Source organism: Eutrigla gurnardus (assembly GCF_963514095.1).
Source record: "Eutrigla gurnardus genome assembly, chromosome: 18".
NCBI classification, from domain to species: domain Eukaryota; kingdom Metazoa; phylum Chordata; class Actinopteri; order Perciformes; family Triglidae; genus Eutrigla; species Eutrigla gurnardus.
The window spans coordinates 15,933,378-15,952,838 of record NC_139929.1 but is presented as its reverse complement, the minus strand read 5'-3'; the positions used below and the strand labels follow the sequence as shown (position 1 = coordinate 15,952,838).

The 19,461-nt window shown below is 41.0% G+C and overlaps 2 protein-coding genes across 2 annotated transcripts; both read right to left on the bottom strand.

The window, feature by feature from the left end:
- Nucleotides 1–2,281: 2,281 nt before the first annotated feature.
- Nucleotides 2,282–11,308, bottom strand: sh3glb1a (SH3-domain GRB2-like endophilin B1a). Its single transcript, XM_084034091.1, has 9 exons — nucleotides 11,072–11,308; nucleotides 10,490–10,631; nucleotides 9,599–9,727; nucleotides 9,175–9,308; nucleotides 8,154–8,246; nucleotides 5,335–5,424; nucleotides 4,861–4,961; nucleotides 4,211–4,445; nucleotides 2,282–3,583 (listed from the first exon to the last, which is right to left on the bottom strand). Exons 1-9 carry the CDS (start codon nucleotides 11,132–11,134, stop codon nucleotides 3,476–3,478), a joined length of 1,095 nt encoding a protein of 364 aa, XP_083890217.1. The 5' UTR covers nucleotides 11,135–11,308; the 3' UTR covers nucleotides 2,282–3,475.
- Nucleotides 11,309–13,003: 1,695 nt separating this feature from the next.
- LOC311029131 (crystallin J1B-like) lies at nucleotides 13,004–18,301 on the bottom strand. Its single transcript, XM_084034092.1, has 9 exons — nucleotides 18,215–18,301; nucleotides 17,155–17,334; nucleotides 16,297–16,395; nucleotides 15,636–15,728; nucleotides 15,394–15,550; nucleotides 15,168–15,283; nucleotides 14,307–14,384; nucleotides 13,756–13,895; nucleotides 13,004–13,391 (listed from the first exon to the last, which is right to left on the bottom strand). Exons 1-9 carry the CDS (start codon nucleotides 18,279–18,281, stop codon nucleotides 13,287–13,289), a joined length of 1,035 nt encoding a protein of 344 aa, XP_083890218.1. The 5' UTR covers nucleotides 18,282–18,301; the 3' UTR covers nucleotides 13,004–13,286.
- Between the last annotated feature and the right edge of the window lie 1,160 nt (nucleotides 18,302–19,461).

Below are 19,461 nucleotides of genomic sequence, written 5' to 3'. Positions count from 1 at the left end.
TTCACACAGGGCCATGTAGGTTTGGATTTTTTTCTCCCTTTATAATACAAACCTTCATTTAAAAACTGCATTTTGTGTTTACTTGAGTTATCCTTGCCTTATATTAAAATTTGTTTGATGATCTGAAACATTTAAGTGTGACAAACATGCAAAAAAGAAGAAAGCAGGAAGGGGGCAAATACTTTTTCACACCACTGTATGTATGAGTGCAGCAGGCATACATAGTGTGTTTCATGATAAATATAGAGGACAGCAAGTACTAGAACTGGAGAGTATTTCTTCACTGAAAGCAAAGGCCTTTTGAGGGAAAAGGTGTTCTCCTTCTTCTCCCAACTGGGTTCAGTAAGAATTTGATTGACAGTCGGTTCATCCAATCACATGCCCAGTATTTTTTTAAAGTGTTGCCCATTTCCAAATGGCTTCCAATGATGGCTACCATTCGGTATACCAAGTATTTGGGCATACTGCCCAACCAGCGTTGGCATCCATAGAGCCTAGCTGCTCGTATGGTTGAAAAAAAACAACCCACACAGCCTTCTCAATCGTTACAAAATGTCTTTGATATTGAGAATATGGTGGCAACCTGTTACCCAATTACAGTTTGAACTGGCCTTTCAGCACATCAGATAAGCAGCAGTTTATCTTTTGTCGATGACAGCCGCTAGAAAATCGTTTTTTGCACCCACAGTCATTTTGTCTTCAAACAGTCGCATCACTTTCAGTACTGTCAAAAGGAATGTGGAAGTTGAAATTTTCAGATGAGCTTAAGGACGCCTAAAATGGCAGATGTCAACATGTTGTCTCCGTGCCATGTATGAAAGAAAAATAAGGACTGATAAAAGAGGAAGTGTTTTTTCTCTCAGGATCACTCATCTGTTGTGTGAACCGGTTTAAGGGTTGCTTTATCAAAGCAGGTTATTTTAAGACGTGAAAGATTAGAAAAGTCAGTCAGGTTTCAGAACGCAGAATAATGTACAGCTGATAAGTGACACTCACGCCAATATCACCCTCAAATATTTGACTTTTCTGTCATTATTGCACTCCTCGTAACTCTTTGGGTAAACGCTAACAGAGGTAAGGTCAAAGAGTTAGTGGTTGATGTCTCTGACGCAGGGTACGTGCAGGAAAAGATAATATTGTCCCATGTAAACTGACGTACAGGCAGCGTCTTAGTCAACAGGCGGTTTGAAATACTCCACTTCCTCTTAACCCTTCCTGCTCTAACACCAGGCGAGGATGAGGCACTGGACTTTAAGTTTAGCCAGGAAGGGCTCACCATGAGTTAACTGTGCAGCTGCCTCAACACTGCTGAAAGTGATTAATGGCAGAATGCAGAAGAACAAATTTCGCCGTAGGTTTTACTCATTTTCTGAAGCTGTGGTCAGAGAGAAGCGAGGCCAATATAACCGTGGAGACTCGACCCAGAACAGGATCCCATGGGTGTCCCTACCATTTACATCTTCTGTAAATGAAGAAATTCTGTCAAACTGGGTCAGCGTTTAGTTATTTTCTGGGGATTTGTTGGGTTTCTGGTCCACAGCTGCACTGCAGCATGAAGCTCCACTAGGAGTTGTGGAATCACTGGGGGATGGGTGAGGAGAGAGCCAAAGATAGGTCAGGCCAGAGGCTACATACTCTTATACACTCACCAAACTCTTGTTGAATGTGCCAACATTAAGATTTCAGGAGTGACTTAACAATGATTTGGTGAAAAAAAAGGAACTAATTTGATTTCTTTAATGTGAATTGTGTCATTCCACTACAGAAGCAACCCTATCGATTTTTGTAGTCCTAAAGTATTTATGTAGGTCGACATGCAAGTGTTTTACTGAGAAAATGGTTTTGGAAATATATTTGTAGGAGTATCAAATGCAATTTCTTTCTGGAAAATGTTTAATTCCAGTTTCCTGTTTTTGATTGCACACTATTTAGTTATGTAATGTACTGGTTTTTTTTTAACCAGCGCTACTACTACTGGGTCTAAAATGGCAGCTTTCAAAAGTGTTCGTGCATCAGATATGATCTTCACCTCTGTAATATCTCATTCTCACGTTTCCACCAAATTAAAAGCATTTCTTCAGTAGAATGTGTGTGTGCAACGTTTACATTTCACAGTAGACAATGATGTTACCTGTGCTGCCCTCTAGTGGTTCGACCAGAAATCAAGAACAATCAACAATGAAGCCAGCTGTGAACGTCACATTTTACTCCCCAACGAGCAAACATGTGCTTTAACAAAAAAAAGTAGATACGTAATTAAAAAAAAAAAAGAGGGAAAGAAAACAGGGATATGTTCTTATTTAATGGTGTATTTATTTTACAAGTTTATGCTTCTTATCAGTTACACACAAAACAATAAGCAAGCATGGAATAATATACTTTTATCTCCCAGAATGGAACAATATGTTTTTTTTTTCTCTCAAAATGAGTTAATATGAAGGTTTAGGGGAAACTGGTGTTAGTAATATAAAAAAATGAAAAATATTTTTTACTTAAAAGGCGCTTTCATAGTAAACACAAAGTCGACTAACGCAAGAGACAATAAACATGTCACAAATTTTGTATTTCTGAACAATACAGAAATGAATAATTTAATCAGAGATAACATCCGTCTTCTGGTTAAAGAAACGTGGAAATGTTGGTTTCCAATTGTCGATAATGTACATATAAGTATTGTGGCTCAATACTTAGAGAGGAGACTGAATTAACGGTCTCAATACTGCTGGTGTAGCTGCAAAAAAGACAAATTTAGAAAGTCAGATTCTCTGTGATAGGCACTTAATGATGTCTGGCATCTGAGTTTTGTAACTGCTTGGCTATCAGCAGGTTACTCCTCTCACGTCACTCAAATGTATTGGAACAATGGCTTACAGTCTGTCCAGTTGGCTACATGTGAATAAGGCTGACGTAAAATACTTAATTATATAAAAGAACAATTCATACTTTGGACAACCATAACAGCTACTGCACTGTAAGATTACCAAAAAATAAGACTGAATAATCAGCATCACTCTGCACTTTCAACTGAAGTGCATTTTTGTATTTAAAAAAAAAATGTGTCTACTGTCTCACTACTTGAAAAAGCTTGCATCGAGGAAGATGATTAAACCCTCCCATTAAAAGCATTTAGGTCACCATCTGAGATATATATTGTAAACAAACCAAAACGTTTTTTTCTTTTTTTTTAAAGTTACATGTAGGGAGATGTTCTGGCACACGTTGCATGGCATCAAACACAAAGGCATGGAAGCAGGTTTTTAGAAATGTACTGCAGTTGCATACAAACACATCAGCGGATCCGTTTCTTTTCTCCAGCTCAAGTCTGCTAAAACTGAGACTCCTTTTCATAGAAATATAACTCATTGTAAAATGACTGAATGGAAGAGGAAGTGAGGCCTGTACCTGCAACACAATATAAATATGAGATCACAGCTGGTTACAGAGGGCTGGGGAATGGGGGATGGGGGAGGGGGTCTCAGTTAAGCAACTCCAGGTAGGTGATTGGCACTTTGCCCTTCTGGTTGCCACGCTCGCCCATCAGCCAGTCTGAATCCATTCCTGCGACGCTGCTGACTACGATCACCTGCAGAGGGATTCAGTTTCTATTAAAAAACAAACTGTACACTCTAAGCTCCGTTGTCACTGCCAATGTAACCCACTCAGCAAACGCTTACATGTCAGTCCATTATGTAGCGCTCATTAAACTCTTTCCACTTGTCAAAGACACCAAATGTATGAAGTGCTTGGATATAAATCCCGTTATTATCAAAGGCGGTTCAGACCACACAGTTGGCTCACCAAAAGCGAGGGCAGACTGGAAAAATGTTCCTGAATGTGAGTATTAGAATAAATGAGGTAATGCTGGTTCATTGTTAAGTCAACCACAGGCTCGTAGTGGACAGTTCGGTGCTTTTCCAGGAAAAGGAGGGGTTACATGTTCCGTTACTATACAGGAAGTTCCCCACCGCAGCTTGGGTTCAGACTCTGCTACATCATTTTGGAAGGTAAAATGTTGATTCTTATATTAAAATGAAATTGGATAATAAACTACAAAAAATGGTTTGAGCAATATCAAAAAATGTGCACTGCAGTCAATATACAAAGTAATACTTAATCATAGTATATTATTTATATATAATATCATCTCAAAATCTGAAGTTTTTATCCACAGTGATGAGACAGAATGAAGCAATGATTTCTTCAGGCTCACCTCATCAGCCAGCAGGGAAAGCTCGCTGCTGCTGGCAGCATCGTAGTCGTAGAGCACTCGGGCTTTGCGGCTGCCGTTGGAGCTCCGTAATTCGTTGAATCCGCCCGATGCCGCGGCGCTGCTGTGGCCCCCAGACACGCTGGGCAGGGAGGCCGACACCGGGATGGTGGGCACCGAGATGCTGGCGCCGCCCGACGCTGACGATTGGTTGTTGTTGGAGAATGACGTTGGGAAACTGGAGGGAGGAAGCGGAGATGATAAACACCGGCAACTGCACACACTGCTGTGCCACCCCGGAGCAGAGCTGGTGATTCAGTGCTCTTCACTCATGCAGGAGATTATTTACCAGTCCAATATTCTCTCCCTCTCTGTAAGAATTAGATAAAGTTGTCTTCTGTGTGACCTCACCACTGATGGAGCAAGTATGAGTCATTTTCCTCTTTCAACAGAAAAGTGATACGTTTACACAACCCTACATGGACTCTGCACTGCTTTGATTTTAATTACACAGAACAACATTCTGGATTCATTCTACATTGCCCTCCTTTCTTGAAATAAAGATTATCATAAATACAAATAAAATATTTTATATATAATAATATGGAGCTATCCGGAACAAAACCAATAAAAAGGTGACGGTGGGATTTCACCTTCCCAGCTGCTTTTGGAGATCCACCATGTATTGGTAACACTGTGCGTAGTACGTAGTCTGGGCCTCCACAAAGTCATTCAGACAGCGTAGGTGGTGTGCCTGTGGACACACGAGGAGACGAATACTGAAGAGGAGAACCCTGCAAGCATCACTGCTCTCTAATCACACTTTAAACACGTACGTTTTACAAAATGACAATTCAATAGATTTCTTGGCCTAACTATTTTACTACTTTTAAGGTTAGATTTGCTTTTTTGTCATCATAAATGGTAGCTCTATCCACTTTACACACAAAAATCCGTTTTTGATCCAAGTTTTAGCTTCTAAAAACCATTAGAACTCAAATCCATTGTTATTTTGGTCAGTGAGTGAATGTTTATTAAAGCAGAAGCATGAAAGAGGAAAGGCCTTTCAACACCCATGTGTTGAAACCTGGAGGGTGTGCTGTGTGGTGCTGAGCTGGACTACATACGTGGGTGCTGCTGACGCCTTCGAGCAGCAGTCGGGTGATCTCTGCCTGCCGGTCGAACTCGCTCTGGGTCATCCTCAACTCTTGCTCTGCCTGAGAATGACAGAACCAAACCTAGTTTTTTTATAGAACAACATCACCAAACATGCCTGCGTTGCAAAAATGACGATGATCCAAGGAGAGCAGAATCAGGTTTAAATGTCTTAGTGTTTTACAGACAAAATGACATCAATGTTTTAAAAGCAGTTTGCAGATATCTCCTTTTTGAAAAGGAGACCAATATGTATTGCCACCTCTGATGCTATTATTATCTGTATTTGAGTCAAGTCTTTGTGTCATGTGGTAAAAACAACAATCAATTACAATGTTTTAAACTGTACTTAAAGAGTTACACAAAACAATAAAATAACACTTCAATCAACCACAAGTGATGGTAGCCTGTTTATGTGCATTTGACGTGACTTCAGTGGGTCAAGACCAGGGAAATCAGAGGCACATCAGGACAAGTTTTTGTTTTTCTGTCCTGAGGGAAATGCTTCCCTTTCCTCATGTTGAGCCAACATATTCAAGAAGAGACCTGTGGAACAATGGCTTGTTGAGACTTCCTAAAAGAGTCCAATAAACACAGGCCCTGAGTTGAGACTGACAGGGACAATGGTGTTACTGTCCTGAGCTCTGAACAGCTTACATTATAGCCAAAGAGGGAACATCTACCAGGTTTGGTTCTTGTGGGACTCAGGTCTATAAGGACTGAGGATTTTCCACGAGGGACGACAGCAGTGTCATGGAGGAGACAGAGAAAACTACAGACAGCAGCTGTTGACACCGCTACCAGGGGGTTTGCTGTGTGTTTGTGTGTGTGTTCAATTCAAAAGATGGCTCCAACATTCCACTCACCTCTGTCACTTCCTCTGCTCACATCTGCTGCTTTGCGTTTTAAAAACAGTGACACAGTAGTTAGAGCTACAGCTGCTGCCGCAGCCAACACAACACATCCTTACACTCTGTGTTTGTGGGAGGACGAGGCGGCGGCATGCTTCCACAAAACCACACTCTGTAGAAAGGCAGCAGGACTGTGACCATGCAGCGCGTACGTGTTTCTCATCCCTCGGCTTCCACGCAACAAAACCACCCCAGGCCGCCTGTGATCTGTGTACCCGCCATCAAACCAAGATTAAAGGGGACGCTAACCAGCCGAAACTACCATTTACACCTCCTGTATTTAGGCAACACTCTTCATTTCCCACGAGTCAATAAGTTCACTCCGATATTGTTGACAGGACACATGTCTGTTTGTGGATTAAACAAAGTATTAGACCACTAGACAACCCTGCTATTTGGAAAAGCCAAATGCTTGAATGGGCATGTTAAGAAGCTAGAGGGATAACTTGCCAAGGGGAATAAAGTCATAGATGGAAATTAGGCTGACTGGGTCTCTTCTAGAGTTTCTTTAAGCATTTGTGGAAAATGTGCTCAAGTTGCTCTGAAGACTGCAGCCAAATTGCATTGCTGGGTTGTTGCCCTGCGTTTTATTGTCCATCTATGAGTCTGACCTTGTATCGTTTAGTGATATTGCTTCGAGTAGTTGTGGAATATCAGCAGCTTATTTGAGTTTTCGTCTCATCAACTGTCTTACAAGTACATCCATCATCCACTCTTACATAAAGGAGACGTACGAGAGATTGCATCTTTAGACATTGATCAATGGGAGAATTGCCTGGCAGAGTCACGACAGACAATCTGCAACTTTAAACAAAATCAAACAGTTAAGAAGCTTCAAGTTCCAGTTACATGGATTGTAGGCTTCATTTTTTTTTTTTTTTTTGCATCTCTTTATCTAGATATGTCTATATATGCTCATTTAGGTTACTTTGGTTGACATGTTGTGCTTCATAGTACAATAATACCAGTAGCAGAGGTCACTGTAAAAAGTAGTCACTTCTGACCACCCTGATGGCCCAGGTGACGCAGCAGAGAAGACCTGAGACAGCACCCACCTGTGGTCACGCTCTTAATTATGCCTAAATTTAAGCCTTAATATAATTTTAAACAGGAGAGTTCAACAAAAACTCACCCCGGTACAGTTCTCATGAACAGGGACATGAGGCATAGAGAACCAAAACCATTTTTTGTACCAGGCTATTAATATGTTTAATTCTGCAGTTACGTTTAGCATTTTAACAAGTCGAACAGTTTCTGCCTTTCGACCTCCACACTTAAACTGGATCATTTTGGTTTTAGTTATTTGGAATTTGGCTAACTTTACAAAGTTGAAAACCATATGTTTCAAAATGCTTTAGTAATCTTTAGTATCACACTGTATGTCAAGTGTTCATTTTTCTTAAAGACATGACATAACATGATTTCTTTCTACATTTTTTCATTTGAGCACACTAGCAGCCTTTATACACATGTAAGCATGTAGAAGCAAAGAAAAAGAGAAATTCGGCCCAGATGGCAGATGAAAAAGGGTACATCACAGAAAGAAAACAACTGTGCAGGAAAGGGGAAGTCTAACGTTCCCATAGCTGCTCATGTGATTGCATGTAAGTCACAGGAGATGAAATGACCCGCTACATGTTGTGTAACTCGGTGTGGGTTATGACTTGTGTGATTTCAGACAGACAGACAGCAGCCTACACCCACACAGCTTTTCTTGCTCTGAAAGGAAATTGGCTAATGATTTTATAGAAAGCAGAATGCATTAACGCTGTTCATTAATCAGCATTAAAATGACCGAAAGACATCCAGATGCATGACAAAAATCATGATTGTGATGGTGTGTGTGTGTGTGTGTGTGTGTGTCGGTGTGTGAGTCTTACCGCAGCTCTGGCATCACTCATCCTGGCTTTCTTTAGCCTGGTTTTAGCTGCATCCAAATCCAAACGTTTGACCTGCAGTAGCTTCCTTTCTTTCTGGACACATAAAACAATAAACCCTTCAGAAAATCAAATTCTTTGCGCACCATGTATCATCGTAATTTCCGTGCATTCTCTGTCCTGACTCATTTTATGATAGATAAAGTATTTTAGAAGATTCTTAGCACTGCACGTTAAATGTGCAGACTGTCTGGAGGCATTTGATAAAAGGTCTAGTGGTGCAAGTTACATGAGCATCAAACTCTGAATGCCCATATGTTGAAGTAGGCCATCGCCACTCACTAAACGACGCTGTAGCCGAAGATACAATAATATCTGCAGTGGCTGCTGCTCTACAGATGCCTCACAATGGTCAGCCAGAGAAAAGATTTAAGAAGTGCTATGGCTGCATAACTAAGGCTCACTTGTCCCTTTCAGACCTCCAAACAAACTCAGACCCCATACTCGGAGGAGGTGGTCTGAGTGTGGTTTGCTTCAAATCTGCTTTGCGGTAACGGCTGACAATTAGTAGATATGCAATCTGAAGATCGGCTTTAATGCCTTCAAGTCACCAAATCCACATTGTGAACAGCAAATTGATTTTAGAAGGAATGAATGAGGAAAAAAACAGTGTTCTTAAAATGCCAAGTGTTGTAGTTCACCTGTTAAAGGAAATCCTATCGTAGTACTGTCTGAACCGGTTTCTATAATTTATTCAAATAGATCTGAACCTGTTTCGCCCTTTTGTAATTTTCCTTCACACAATAATAATAAACTTTGGACAACGTAGAGTTAATTATCTTTTAAGTTCAATATGATTTCTGATTAGAGAGGCTGCAAAATAGAAAGGGACCGTCATCAAGACTAAACTCCTCTGCACTTTACAGCCGTTAGTGCTGTGACTCAGTTCCAGATAAAAGTGCAAAGTTCAGTGAAAAGTGATAGTGAAAGTGATTCAAGACCTGTAGAACCCAGTCCAACTCACCAGGATGGTTTTGAAGTCACCCTCTAGAAAGTTTCTGAAAGGTGTCAGGAAGTTGATGGCGGCACTTTGGATTAACTCCCGTTCTGCCCCGCCAATTTGCTTCTCCGTTTCCCCACATTTTATGAGAGCATTTCCTGTAATGGTCCGCAGCACACAAACACAGATTCACTCGAAAAACAATGTGGCTCCAGTCTCAACAAAGGCCTAAATACTTTGTGTTTGTGTACCTTGTGTTCGTCAACCATCGACTTGAATCAGATTTTCTTTTGAAAAGATGCTATAAACTACAGTTTAGCAGAATATTGCATGGGTTTTTGTTATTTGCACTATCCTCTCTTGCTGATTTAACCCTGTAAATGCTCCCACTGTGGGGCTAATAAAGGTTTATCTCAAGTTTGTCAGGCAGTTTAGGGTAATCACTCACCATAGGCAGTGCCAGGACCAAATTCACTTCCTGACTCAATCATGGACTGGCCCAGCAGCTCATGGTTGTTCATTCGCGTAGGGGCTTTTTTCTCCAGTTTCTCATACACAAACTCTTCTAGCCGGACATCTGCAGGTTGCAACAAGAAAATGTAATTACAAAGTCATAAGACTACAGTGAGGGAGCCAAATCTAGGCAGTTGACAAGAGGACAGTGAGTCCAAACAGCCTGCCTTACATTTGTAGATTAAAATAGAAGCTCCCCTAACGGCAACCATGACAAAAAAAAGTTATCACGTGGACACTGACCATCACATTCAGCATATCGGTGGTATGCTGTACAGATGTACAGAGGAAAAAGTAGAAGAAAATCCAGTTTACATATCTAACCATTACACAAGACTAACCTGCAGCTGGTCCCCCTGTGCTTGTTTGCCATATTGCTATAGCAATATGGCATTGTGGTGTGAACAGAGGAGGATGCACAGCTGAGCTTACAGACTTCACAGACATCCTACCTACTGATGTATGTCAAACACCATCTCAGAGGTATAACAGCAAAGCACTTCTTACTGGCAAACATGTACAGATCCTTAATGCGGGCCTTTTTTAACCCTTGAGCTCATCTTCAGTGCATCTGGTAGGATTTGTTAACACATGTAAACCAATCCTAGTTGTGTTGAAATGTACACCTTTGAGTGGATCACATCTATGGTGAATATAGCAGAACACTGACATTAAGTTGAAAGACTTATGAATGGGGTTTGGTGATTTTTCCTCCTGGAGGAGGAACATAGATTGGGTACCTTCCCTAGGCTGCTCTGGAAAAGGGGTTGTGTGTCAGCGTTTTGTTTGTGAGTCCAGTTCATCGCAGAGTCAATATTGGTCTTACTTGGGTTGGGCTGTAGTAAGACTTCCGTCTGCTTCATAATCCTTTCTGTCCATGCCTTCGTGTTCTCAGCTCTGACCAAAAGGTTCTCCAAATGAGCATCCAATTCTGTCTTTTCAGCCTGGCCAAGTTTCTCTTCTGTAAACTGAAAAAGAAAACATCCGGTTACAGCGGGCACGTAAACTCTTGCCTTGGGGTGTCATGCGAGACGTGTTTGATAGGAAACGCCATCTAATGTCAGCGAACTAGACGGACAAACTTACACTTTTTGTAACTGCTAACGCTAATGTTGATAGCGCTATCTAGTCTCCGAGGCCTGCTTTGATGGTTATGTTGAATAACTGTGAGGTTAGTGTTAGCTGTAATAGAGTCGGTTGTGGCGGGCACAGATATAAAAAAAACACTCCTGTAACTACAGCCAACTTTAAAGGAGGTAACATTATCTCTCAGATGATAGCCGGCTACTTGACAACCCCAAAATCATTAGCCGTTTGTCATGCGAGCTAACGCTAGCTACCTGACTGATTAAGCTAGCAGCTAACGTTGGTTAGCAACAACTTCCACGAAAAAGATGGCCAAACTTACTTGTACCGCACGGCTCAGGAAAGTACCGGCGTCTGCAGCTAACCGCTTAACATTAAAATCCATGGCACCGCGGGGGAAATAAACACGTAATACAACAGCTAGCTTGTCTCACGTTCAAACTGACATCCCTGTAGAAAATGTCATTGAAGCAACTTTTTTTTTTGTCGGAGTTCCACCCAGCTGTTGGTCCTGACAAAGATAGTATATGGGCAAGATAGTTCACATCTCCACCCGATCCCGACAGCTGTGAGAAAATATCGCGCTTGCGCAATGCGCATATCGTCACACGGCAAAACGGGAAAGTTAATAATGACAAATGAATGCAAACACAGCGAAACGAGACGAATGAAGTTTGAATTAGTAAAACGTGTTGCTGTTGATTTTTGGTCGACAGCCCCGGCTGGTGTTTGCTTGAAAGAAAAGGAGCAATACACCCTGTTGCACCAGTAGCCTACCTGTCTTCTTTTTTTATTGGAAAAAGTCATAGGCTACTTGTCAGATACTTTACATACCGGTACCTGCAGACTCAAAATCACGTTTAACACAATGCCTAATACTAAATATAAAAACGGGTGTTCAGCATATAAACCACACAAAAACTATACAAATTAATGTGTTAAACACATTTATTTCCTCTGGACCCTTTGCCAGTCACCCCTCATTGACCCTTTTACCACTGTTTTTATTGTCAAGTGGCATAGATCCAGATGTAAACAACCATCCCATCAGATATCCTGATTCTGATATAATAGAACATTTTTTTAAATTTTTTTTACTGACTATCATCCCTCCCACCATAAACAGGAACATCACAAGATTTAATTTCATTACGCATTACTTATGTGGTGGAGGGGGAGGAGGAGGAGAAATGGGAGAGGGAGGGAGGCTCATCTGTCCTCTCATACGTTATGCATTTTCCTATTAGCGGCAGTCATGGCTGGACTCCAAACTTTGCAATTCTAATGAAAGTAAAGGACAAATCGGTGTGCGCCGCAAGTGAGGCTGTTATGGACGACAGGCAGAGATGATTTAGCTCCCCCTTTAGAATATTGTCTGTTTTATGACGCAGGTTCGGTGCATGCAGCTCATTTGCAATGAGGATAATGTTTCTGCAACATAATGTCTTCTGCAATCCTCTCAACTTTCTTTGAAAATGTCTTGAGGAAGTGGACTTTGGCCGATTTTGGAAAAACAAAAACACTCTTCGGGTCTGGATGTAATTATGCCAAAAAGAGGCTGCTACCTGCTGTGTGGGAGGAAGTCAGGCAGAGAGAGAAATGACTTCCCCTCTCTAGGCTACCAACGCACCGTCAGCTACAACCCTTCAGCTCAACGATGGCTCCAAGGTTTTTTTTCATCCACACATTTGTTCTTATGTCGGGTTCAGGCTTCATAAGTGAATATGCTTTGGTTTTCCCATCACACAAATGCATTCATTTCTTACTGCACAGCCAAGATGTCATATAATACCATTTACATAAAAGGTGTTGATATACAATGTTTCAGATTTCAGCAACTGAAACTGTCGCCTATTTATCATTTTTGAACAAGTATAAGCTGCAAAACCACGAATGGACTCCAACAGTAGCCTACACACTGCATTTTTTTATACACTATGTCAAAGATATTAAGGCTTTGGCTTTGCCTTATGCTTGGCTACCTTTCAGAATTGTTGGGGCGGGTGCTTTAAACACGTGAATACGGAGGTCAGCACTTTCAGGAAGGCAGAACAGCTCCTTTGAGGGAGTAATCGGTAGCAGTTTGGTTCTTCCAGTAAATCTGTGTGTATCTGCTCTTTCACTTCACAATAACAGAACACACTCAAGGTAAAGAGAAGACCAAAACCTGCTGAAAATTCAGCAAAATGACTTTCTCATCAAGGCAGATCCTGTTTCCCTGAGAAAAATGATTGTCCGCAAGAAATAAGTAATGGAAGAATATACATGTTTTTTTATTTGTGACATTGAGGATGGATGTATTCCATGGCCTTTACACAACACAAATGCCTCAGACTTTCACTTTCTTACATGATGCAGCTTTGACAGAGCAGTTGGATTCAAGTTTCATTCAGTGCAAGACTTTAGAATGCGACTGTCATGGATCGTTATGCCAAAGTACATCTGCAACGTGAGAAAGTCTAGCTGTGATTATCCCCTCTCCATAAATACTTGATGGTGGATAAAACAGCTGCATTTAGGGCAAAATCAGAGCTGAACTACAATTGCTGACTTTTTTGGACCACATTTTCCGATAGCTCCAGCAGCAGAGGATATCTCAGTGTCCTCTTCCTCCAAGACTCTGGGACTCCCTGGAGACCAGTCTGAAAGCATCAAGATGACAACTGAAAGCATCACAATGGCAGCACAAAGATCTCTGACTAGCTGTGCTCACTGCCAAACCCATCACAAGAGTACCACAATAATAATAATAATAATAATAATAATAATAATAATAATAATAATAATAATAATAATAATGATAATAGGTGAATATTAGGTGCATTCAAGGTCAATATTGCAAGTGTTATTTCATTATGCATCTTTTCATATTAAATACTGATAGTAAATAAAAAATAAATAAATGAATGCTATTAAAAAACACATTTCTGATTGCATTTCCTACTCAAAACAGCATCAGTGACTAATGACTTTTTGAAATGCCTGTGAGCAACACACTGACAGTACCTGCGCTCCAAAACAGGCTCCTATGAAGGAGGCTCGGCTGGCGGTGCATCCCCCGCAGCGCATGGTGTCCCTGACTGCCGTATCCAGCTGTTTCAGCGTCAGGACTCCATGAAGCGCTCCCTGGAACGCATCCGGCAAAACTAGACACAAACCCAGATTTAGCAGATGAGACATCGTCAACTCAGTCACTAAATATAGAGGATCCACTCTTTTTAAGTGATTTTAAGTGAGGATTTATATTGCCCCCAAGTTACTTCACTGTGCATAATTTGATTTTGTCTTTTGCAATATCATTACGAGTAGGCTTGAAATTTGAACAGACCCGGCCCGCAGGACTTCACGTACACATTAAAGCATTTCAACCTATTAGCCCTCTAAAACCTGAGACACTCAACTCAGCAGGAAGGGGGGAATGGACAGGGAGGAGGAGGGAGACCATTAGTCAGGAGATCAAAGGCTGGAGGACCCTTCCAGCGGATAAACTGACAGGGAGGGTACGCAAGCTGTGCCAAGTCAACAGACCTGGAGCCTGCTGCTACCGACCGGCTTACCTCATGTGTTTGTGAACACGGCAGGTATGAGCTGTTGGGATGTCTTGGCTAGGTTGTCCTTCACCTGGTGGATTTGAGCTTCAGCAGGGACACAGGAAGACAGATCAAATCTTTTATTTAGTGTTCAAACACAGAAGCCTATTCTTTGGCTGCAGCTGCGTATTGTTACAACACACATAACGTATCTTAAACATCTTTTCTGTAATGCTGTATTTGGAAAGACAAATCAAGATGGTCATGTTCCTGCATGTAGCATTTTGTTTCTTGGTTCTGTGCTGCGTTCTGATTATTCCGCCATCCGGGAGGATGAGAGAAGAGTAAAATAAAAATAGTTCCTGCTTTATACTGAAAATCTTCTGCCTTACTGAACCATCAAACAATACAGCAGATTTCAAACCAAAGCCACCCTGTTCGATATGTTGTAAAATGTAATGTGTAGATTGATAGTAGCTGCAGGGTTTAACAGAAAATGTCTTCTTTGCTCACATCAATAACACTTAATTCAAAGTTTGACATTTTGAGATCAACCCCTGGTTAGCTTCATATTTAACAGTATTAAAGTGGTTCTCACTACCGGCTGTAAGTCACATGAGTTGGGAGTCACATGACTCATTTATCGCTAGTGGCGTGACTCGCTAGAAAGTTAAGTTCAACAATGTACTTTTCATAAAAGTGGTTTTGTTTCCGGAAGCCTAACTTCCTGTGAAGACAGAAGTTCATTTTGAAAAGACAGTATGTATATAACGAGTGCATAGCGGTATGCTGTCTCCACATGTTGAAAACAAATGCCTAAATTATACTTATAACCTATTAATTCTGTTCCTTTGAATCTCAAAAGTACCAGGATTTATGTTGTCTTACCAATGACAGACCGATCCAGCTCCTGAGGGTTCTGTCTCTTTGGGTCATTCAGTTGAGCCAGAACTGCATCCAGAGCATTGGGATCTGGACCGTTCAGAATGAAATGTTCCAAAAACCTAGCAAGGTTAGACAGACAAACAAAGGTCAAGGCTCCCTTTGCTAAAATACTTTCATATCTAGGGTGCATGACCAAAAGTGTATCATCTTCTCCAGGTTTGTCTCTGACCTTGCTGCCGCCAGCGTCCCAGCCACACACATGTCATCGTTCTGGGTCACCCTTATGGCTTTCTCCACTTTCTCCAGCATCTCAGGTCGGCCAGCGAACATGGCCACCACTGGAGCCAGTTTAGTGATGCCGTCCATCTGACAGTCCACATCACAGCCTCCAAGACAAATACACTCACAGGAATTACAACCTCCAAAAAACCCAGAGGGGGATTTCATACACTTATGATCTGTGATCTTTACCAGTTTCTTCTTTTCCAGCGTCCACATTTTTCATGAAAGCCTTCAGGCTTGCATTTCTCCATGGGCCATCTATGGGGAGGATGGCTTTGGGACCTAACAAATGCAACAAACAGCTATTTTATATATGGACATGACTATTTGACAGCTTTATCCTCATTTATATAAGAAGTATGGCTAAGGGGACAAAAGGAGCAAGAGAGGAAAAGACACATTTCTTTGAACTCTCTGTTGATGCTTGTTAACTCTCTGTAGGTGGAGCCCTTTTCTTTGTCTACTCAGTCACAGCTATCACTGCCCATGATGATGACACAGCTCTTCTCATATTATTCTAAGTCATAAAGCTGTCTATGGTTTACTGTACCCAAGGTGCCCTGTGCTGTTAAGGTGATTTAACGCAGCACTGTATTTATATGTTATCCTGACAGTAAAATATGAAAAATATCCACAGCTCTGAGCGCCAGCTGGGAACAGAGAAGTCTGACTGTATGGAATATTTTCATGGAGAGGGAATTACCCTTCAGCTGGTAGGAAAACCATTATGCACAGTGTTATCAGAAGGTAACAGAGGCTCTCACATCCGTTGGGGCTTGTTAAGTTGATGATTGATTCATACGGACCCGACAATATCGATAGATACATAAAAGCAGAGCAGGTACAGTACCTCCCTTCTTCCTGTAAGGATCGTTGAGAGGCAGGTCGTACACTGTTCCTGGGCCAAAGAACTTGTAGAGGCGCTTGGTCAAGTCTTCCACATTAACATCTGCCAACACACGTCAAACGGTATCAAAGTGTACATTTTGTATAATTGTTAGTCTGTTAGTTCACGCTTAAACAAACTGGTGGTAACATAATCTCTTGAATACTCTACAAATAAAAACCAAGCGATCTGTTAACAAGGTATTGTGTCATCTTAGAAATATACTTTTTTATTTTTTTGACACTCGCGTGTTAGCTAACTAAGCTATTAGCTTAGCTTAGCATGAGTTTATTCGCTTCCTCGCTGAGAGTAAGATTAGAAGATCGATGCTGCTCTCATTTCTGTTTGTTGAATACGATGCAACACCCAAGAGACTGTTAGCTTAGCTTAGCTTAGCATAAAAACTGGGAACAGCTCTGCTCTGTTGGAAAAAGTCAAACCATCAGTCAACCAGCACCTCTGAAGTGTGTATATAGATGATGGAGCATTTTTGGGCTGGGTTTTCTGGAGTCAGGAAGGTACAAGGGACTTCAGGAAGTCAGCGCACTTGGAGAAAAATAGTCCAGCAAACAACACCCGATAAAACCACACTTTGTCGTTGTGCTAAGCTAAACTAATCATCTCTTGGCTGATCTTTTCCAAAAATGTCTCAGGAACAAAAGGTACAATTTGAAGATTATTTATGGGAAATAGCCTAATAAAATCTGAATTGTGACAGGAGAAGCTTTGAATCAATCAATCAATCAGATCATTCTACTGATACACATTGGCAGGCACTATGGCCACAGGCCATGTTAGCATCGTTCCGGCCTGTTCCAGTACCTCCACACTGGCTCAGTGACTCCAGCAGCACGTATGCCTGGTCTCCATAGCAGGTCTGCTCGCCAGTCGTCCTGCGGTAAAAAGGATTCACTGACTCAGGCCGAAACTCGGGACAAGGTTCCAGATCTGAGAGGACTTCTTTGAGCCTGTCTGGATTGTAGATCCAATGCATGGGCTGGGCTGTATGGGTGGGGAAAACACACACACACACACACACACACACACAAAACAGGGGGGGGGGGGGGGATAGTGGAACATTCAATAGTATGATTTTTGACATGACCTAGCGTACATACAGTCTGTCGATGACAGACAGCATGGAAAGGGAAATAGATTTGTGTTATATTGGAGCAAGAAGATCCTGAATCTATAGACCAGAATGGAATGTAAATCAGTCACCAAGCAGGAACTAACATTTGATATTACTGTACTTCCTTTAGAATGCAGCATTATATGATGAGTTGAGAATGACTTGGTCGTAAAAATAGAGCGAGGGAAGTTTATTTATATAGCACAAATCAGCATCAAGGAATCAAAGTGCTTTACATAAAGCATTAAAGCATAGAGACAAAGTGCAAAACAAACATGCCAAAAAAAAAAGATAGGATTAAAAACAGTTAATATCAACAATCAATTATATTATTTGGCCAGTTTAGGTTTAGCACTGCGGCTATTGCATAAACTGTGCTATTGCATAAACATTATGTGTCAAGTCAAACTGACTGGAAGGAACCGCCCATGTACTTTATCAGCATGTACAGACGTTGCTTCTGCATCTGTGCAACAAGTCAGAAAACCTCGAAACCATGTATGAAATTTACTATACATTACAAACACTAGAACGGTTTTAAAGATATTTAACACAAATAGTTTGATCTATAAACTCTCATGTCACATTTGCAATGTTAGAAAGAAACATAAAAGAAGGATCACAACATGCAGTAGAAGTATGAATTACTGAGATATGGGAAGTATAGGAAGATTTAGTAATTGTTTATTGGAGTTGTAATAAGGAGAGTCCTGCTGCTCTAATGAACTCATTCATACCTTATTATCTTACCTGCTGCATCTGCTACTGCTGCCCCAATAATGGCCCCAATGGCTCTGTCTGACAAAGTCAAGGCCATCTATGTACATTTCAGAGTACAGCAAACATGAGAAATAATGTGAGGGCGTGTAATTTTAAACAATGAAACAGAAATACAGCTCACTATTTTTATGAAATGATCTCTATTATGATTATTCTTATGCATCAGAGCACACTTGGTAAGTTAGTGCAGTTATTTTTTATAATAATTTGCTTAGAATATTTGTTTTCTTACGTATAAACCAGAAGTCCTTCAAACAATATGTTGCCTCATAATGAAATGTAAATTCTATTTGATATCAATAACAGACTTGTTCTTCCTTACCTCAGAGACTCGTCTTTTAGAATGCCACTTCAAAATGTTGTCTCTATATCAGTTTTGGAGGGGGAGGGAACCATCAGCCTGGTGATGATAAGCACACACCAATGACAACCCAAGAAAAACGGTTTTGTATCGTCCTGAGGGGAGAATTAATAGGTTGTAGGATAGGGTTTAAACACAGGACTGGAGTTGTTTATTAAGATTGTATCAATATGCAGAAAACAGGTTGCCCATAGTTGATGAGGGTTTTTGCTGATTCTGGTCATGAGCTACTTTATGACATTTTACTTTTAACATTCAGAAAGCAGCACCATGTTTGGAAGTTAACAGGAGATAACACATTCGGTTTATCTGTTTATCAGCAGCTGTATACCCGTGCTAGTATTGCTCTGGGGGGGGGGGGGGGCATCAAATGCTAACATGTTGATGTTTAGTAATGTTTACCATGGTCTTGGTGTAAAATGTTAGCATTCTATAATCTGCTAATCAGCATTAAACAGAAAGTACAGCTGATGCTATAATTATCGCAGGTATTTGGTCTCAACTAAAGTATTGGACAACTTAAATGTAACCTGGCGATGGCACTCGATTAATTTCGATGACATTTCCATCAGGACTGTAAATGTCAACGTCATGGTGGCTCTTGTAGAAAGGTGAAGGGATCACCAAAGGAATTTGGATTCATCCTTGCCTTTCAGTACCACATTCTGTGCCAATCCATCAAGTAGACGAGAATTTCTTCTATTAAAGATAACTTTGACCTGCTGGTGGAGCCATATTAAAAGCCAGATGATCACCATAGTAATTAGGATTCACATCAATGTGACTCAATGTCATGGCAATATATCTGATGAAAAAGGTTAAAGGAACAGGATAGACAAAACACATAAAACCTAAG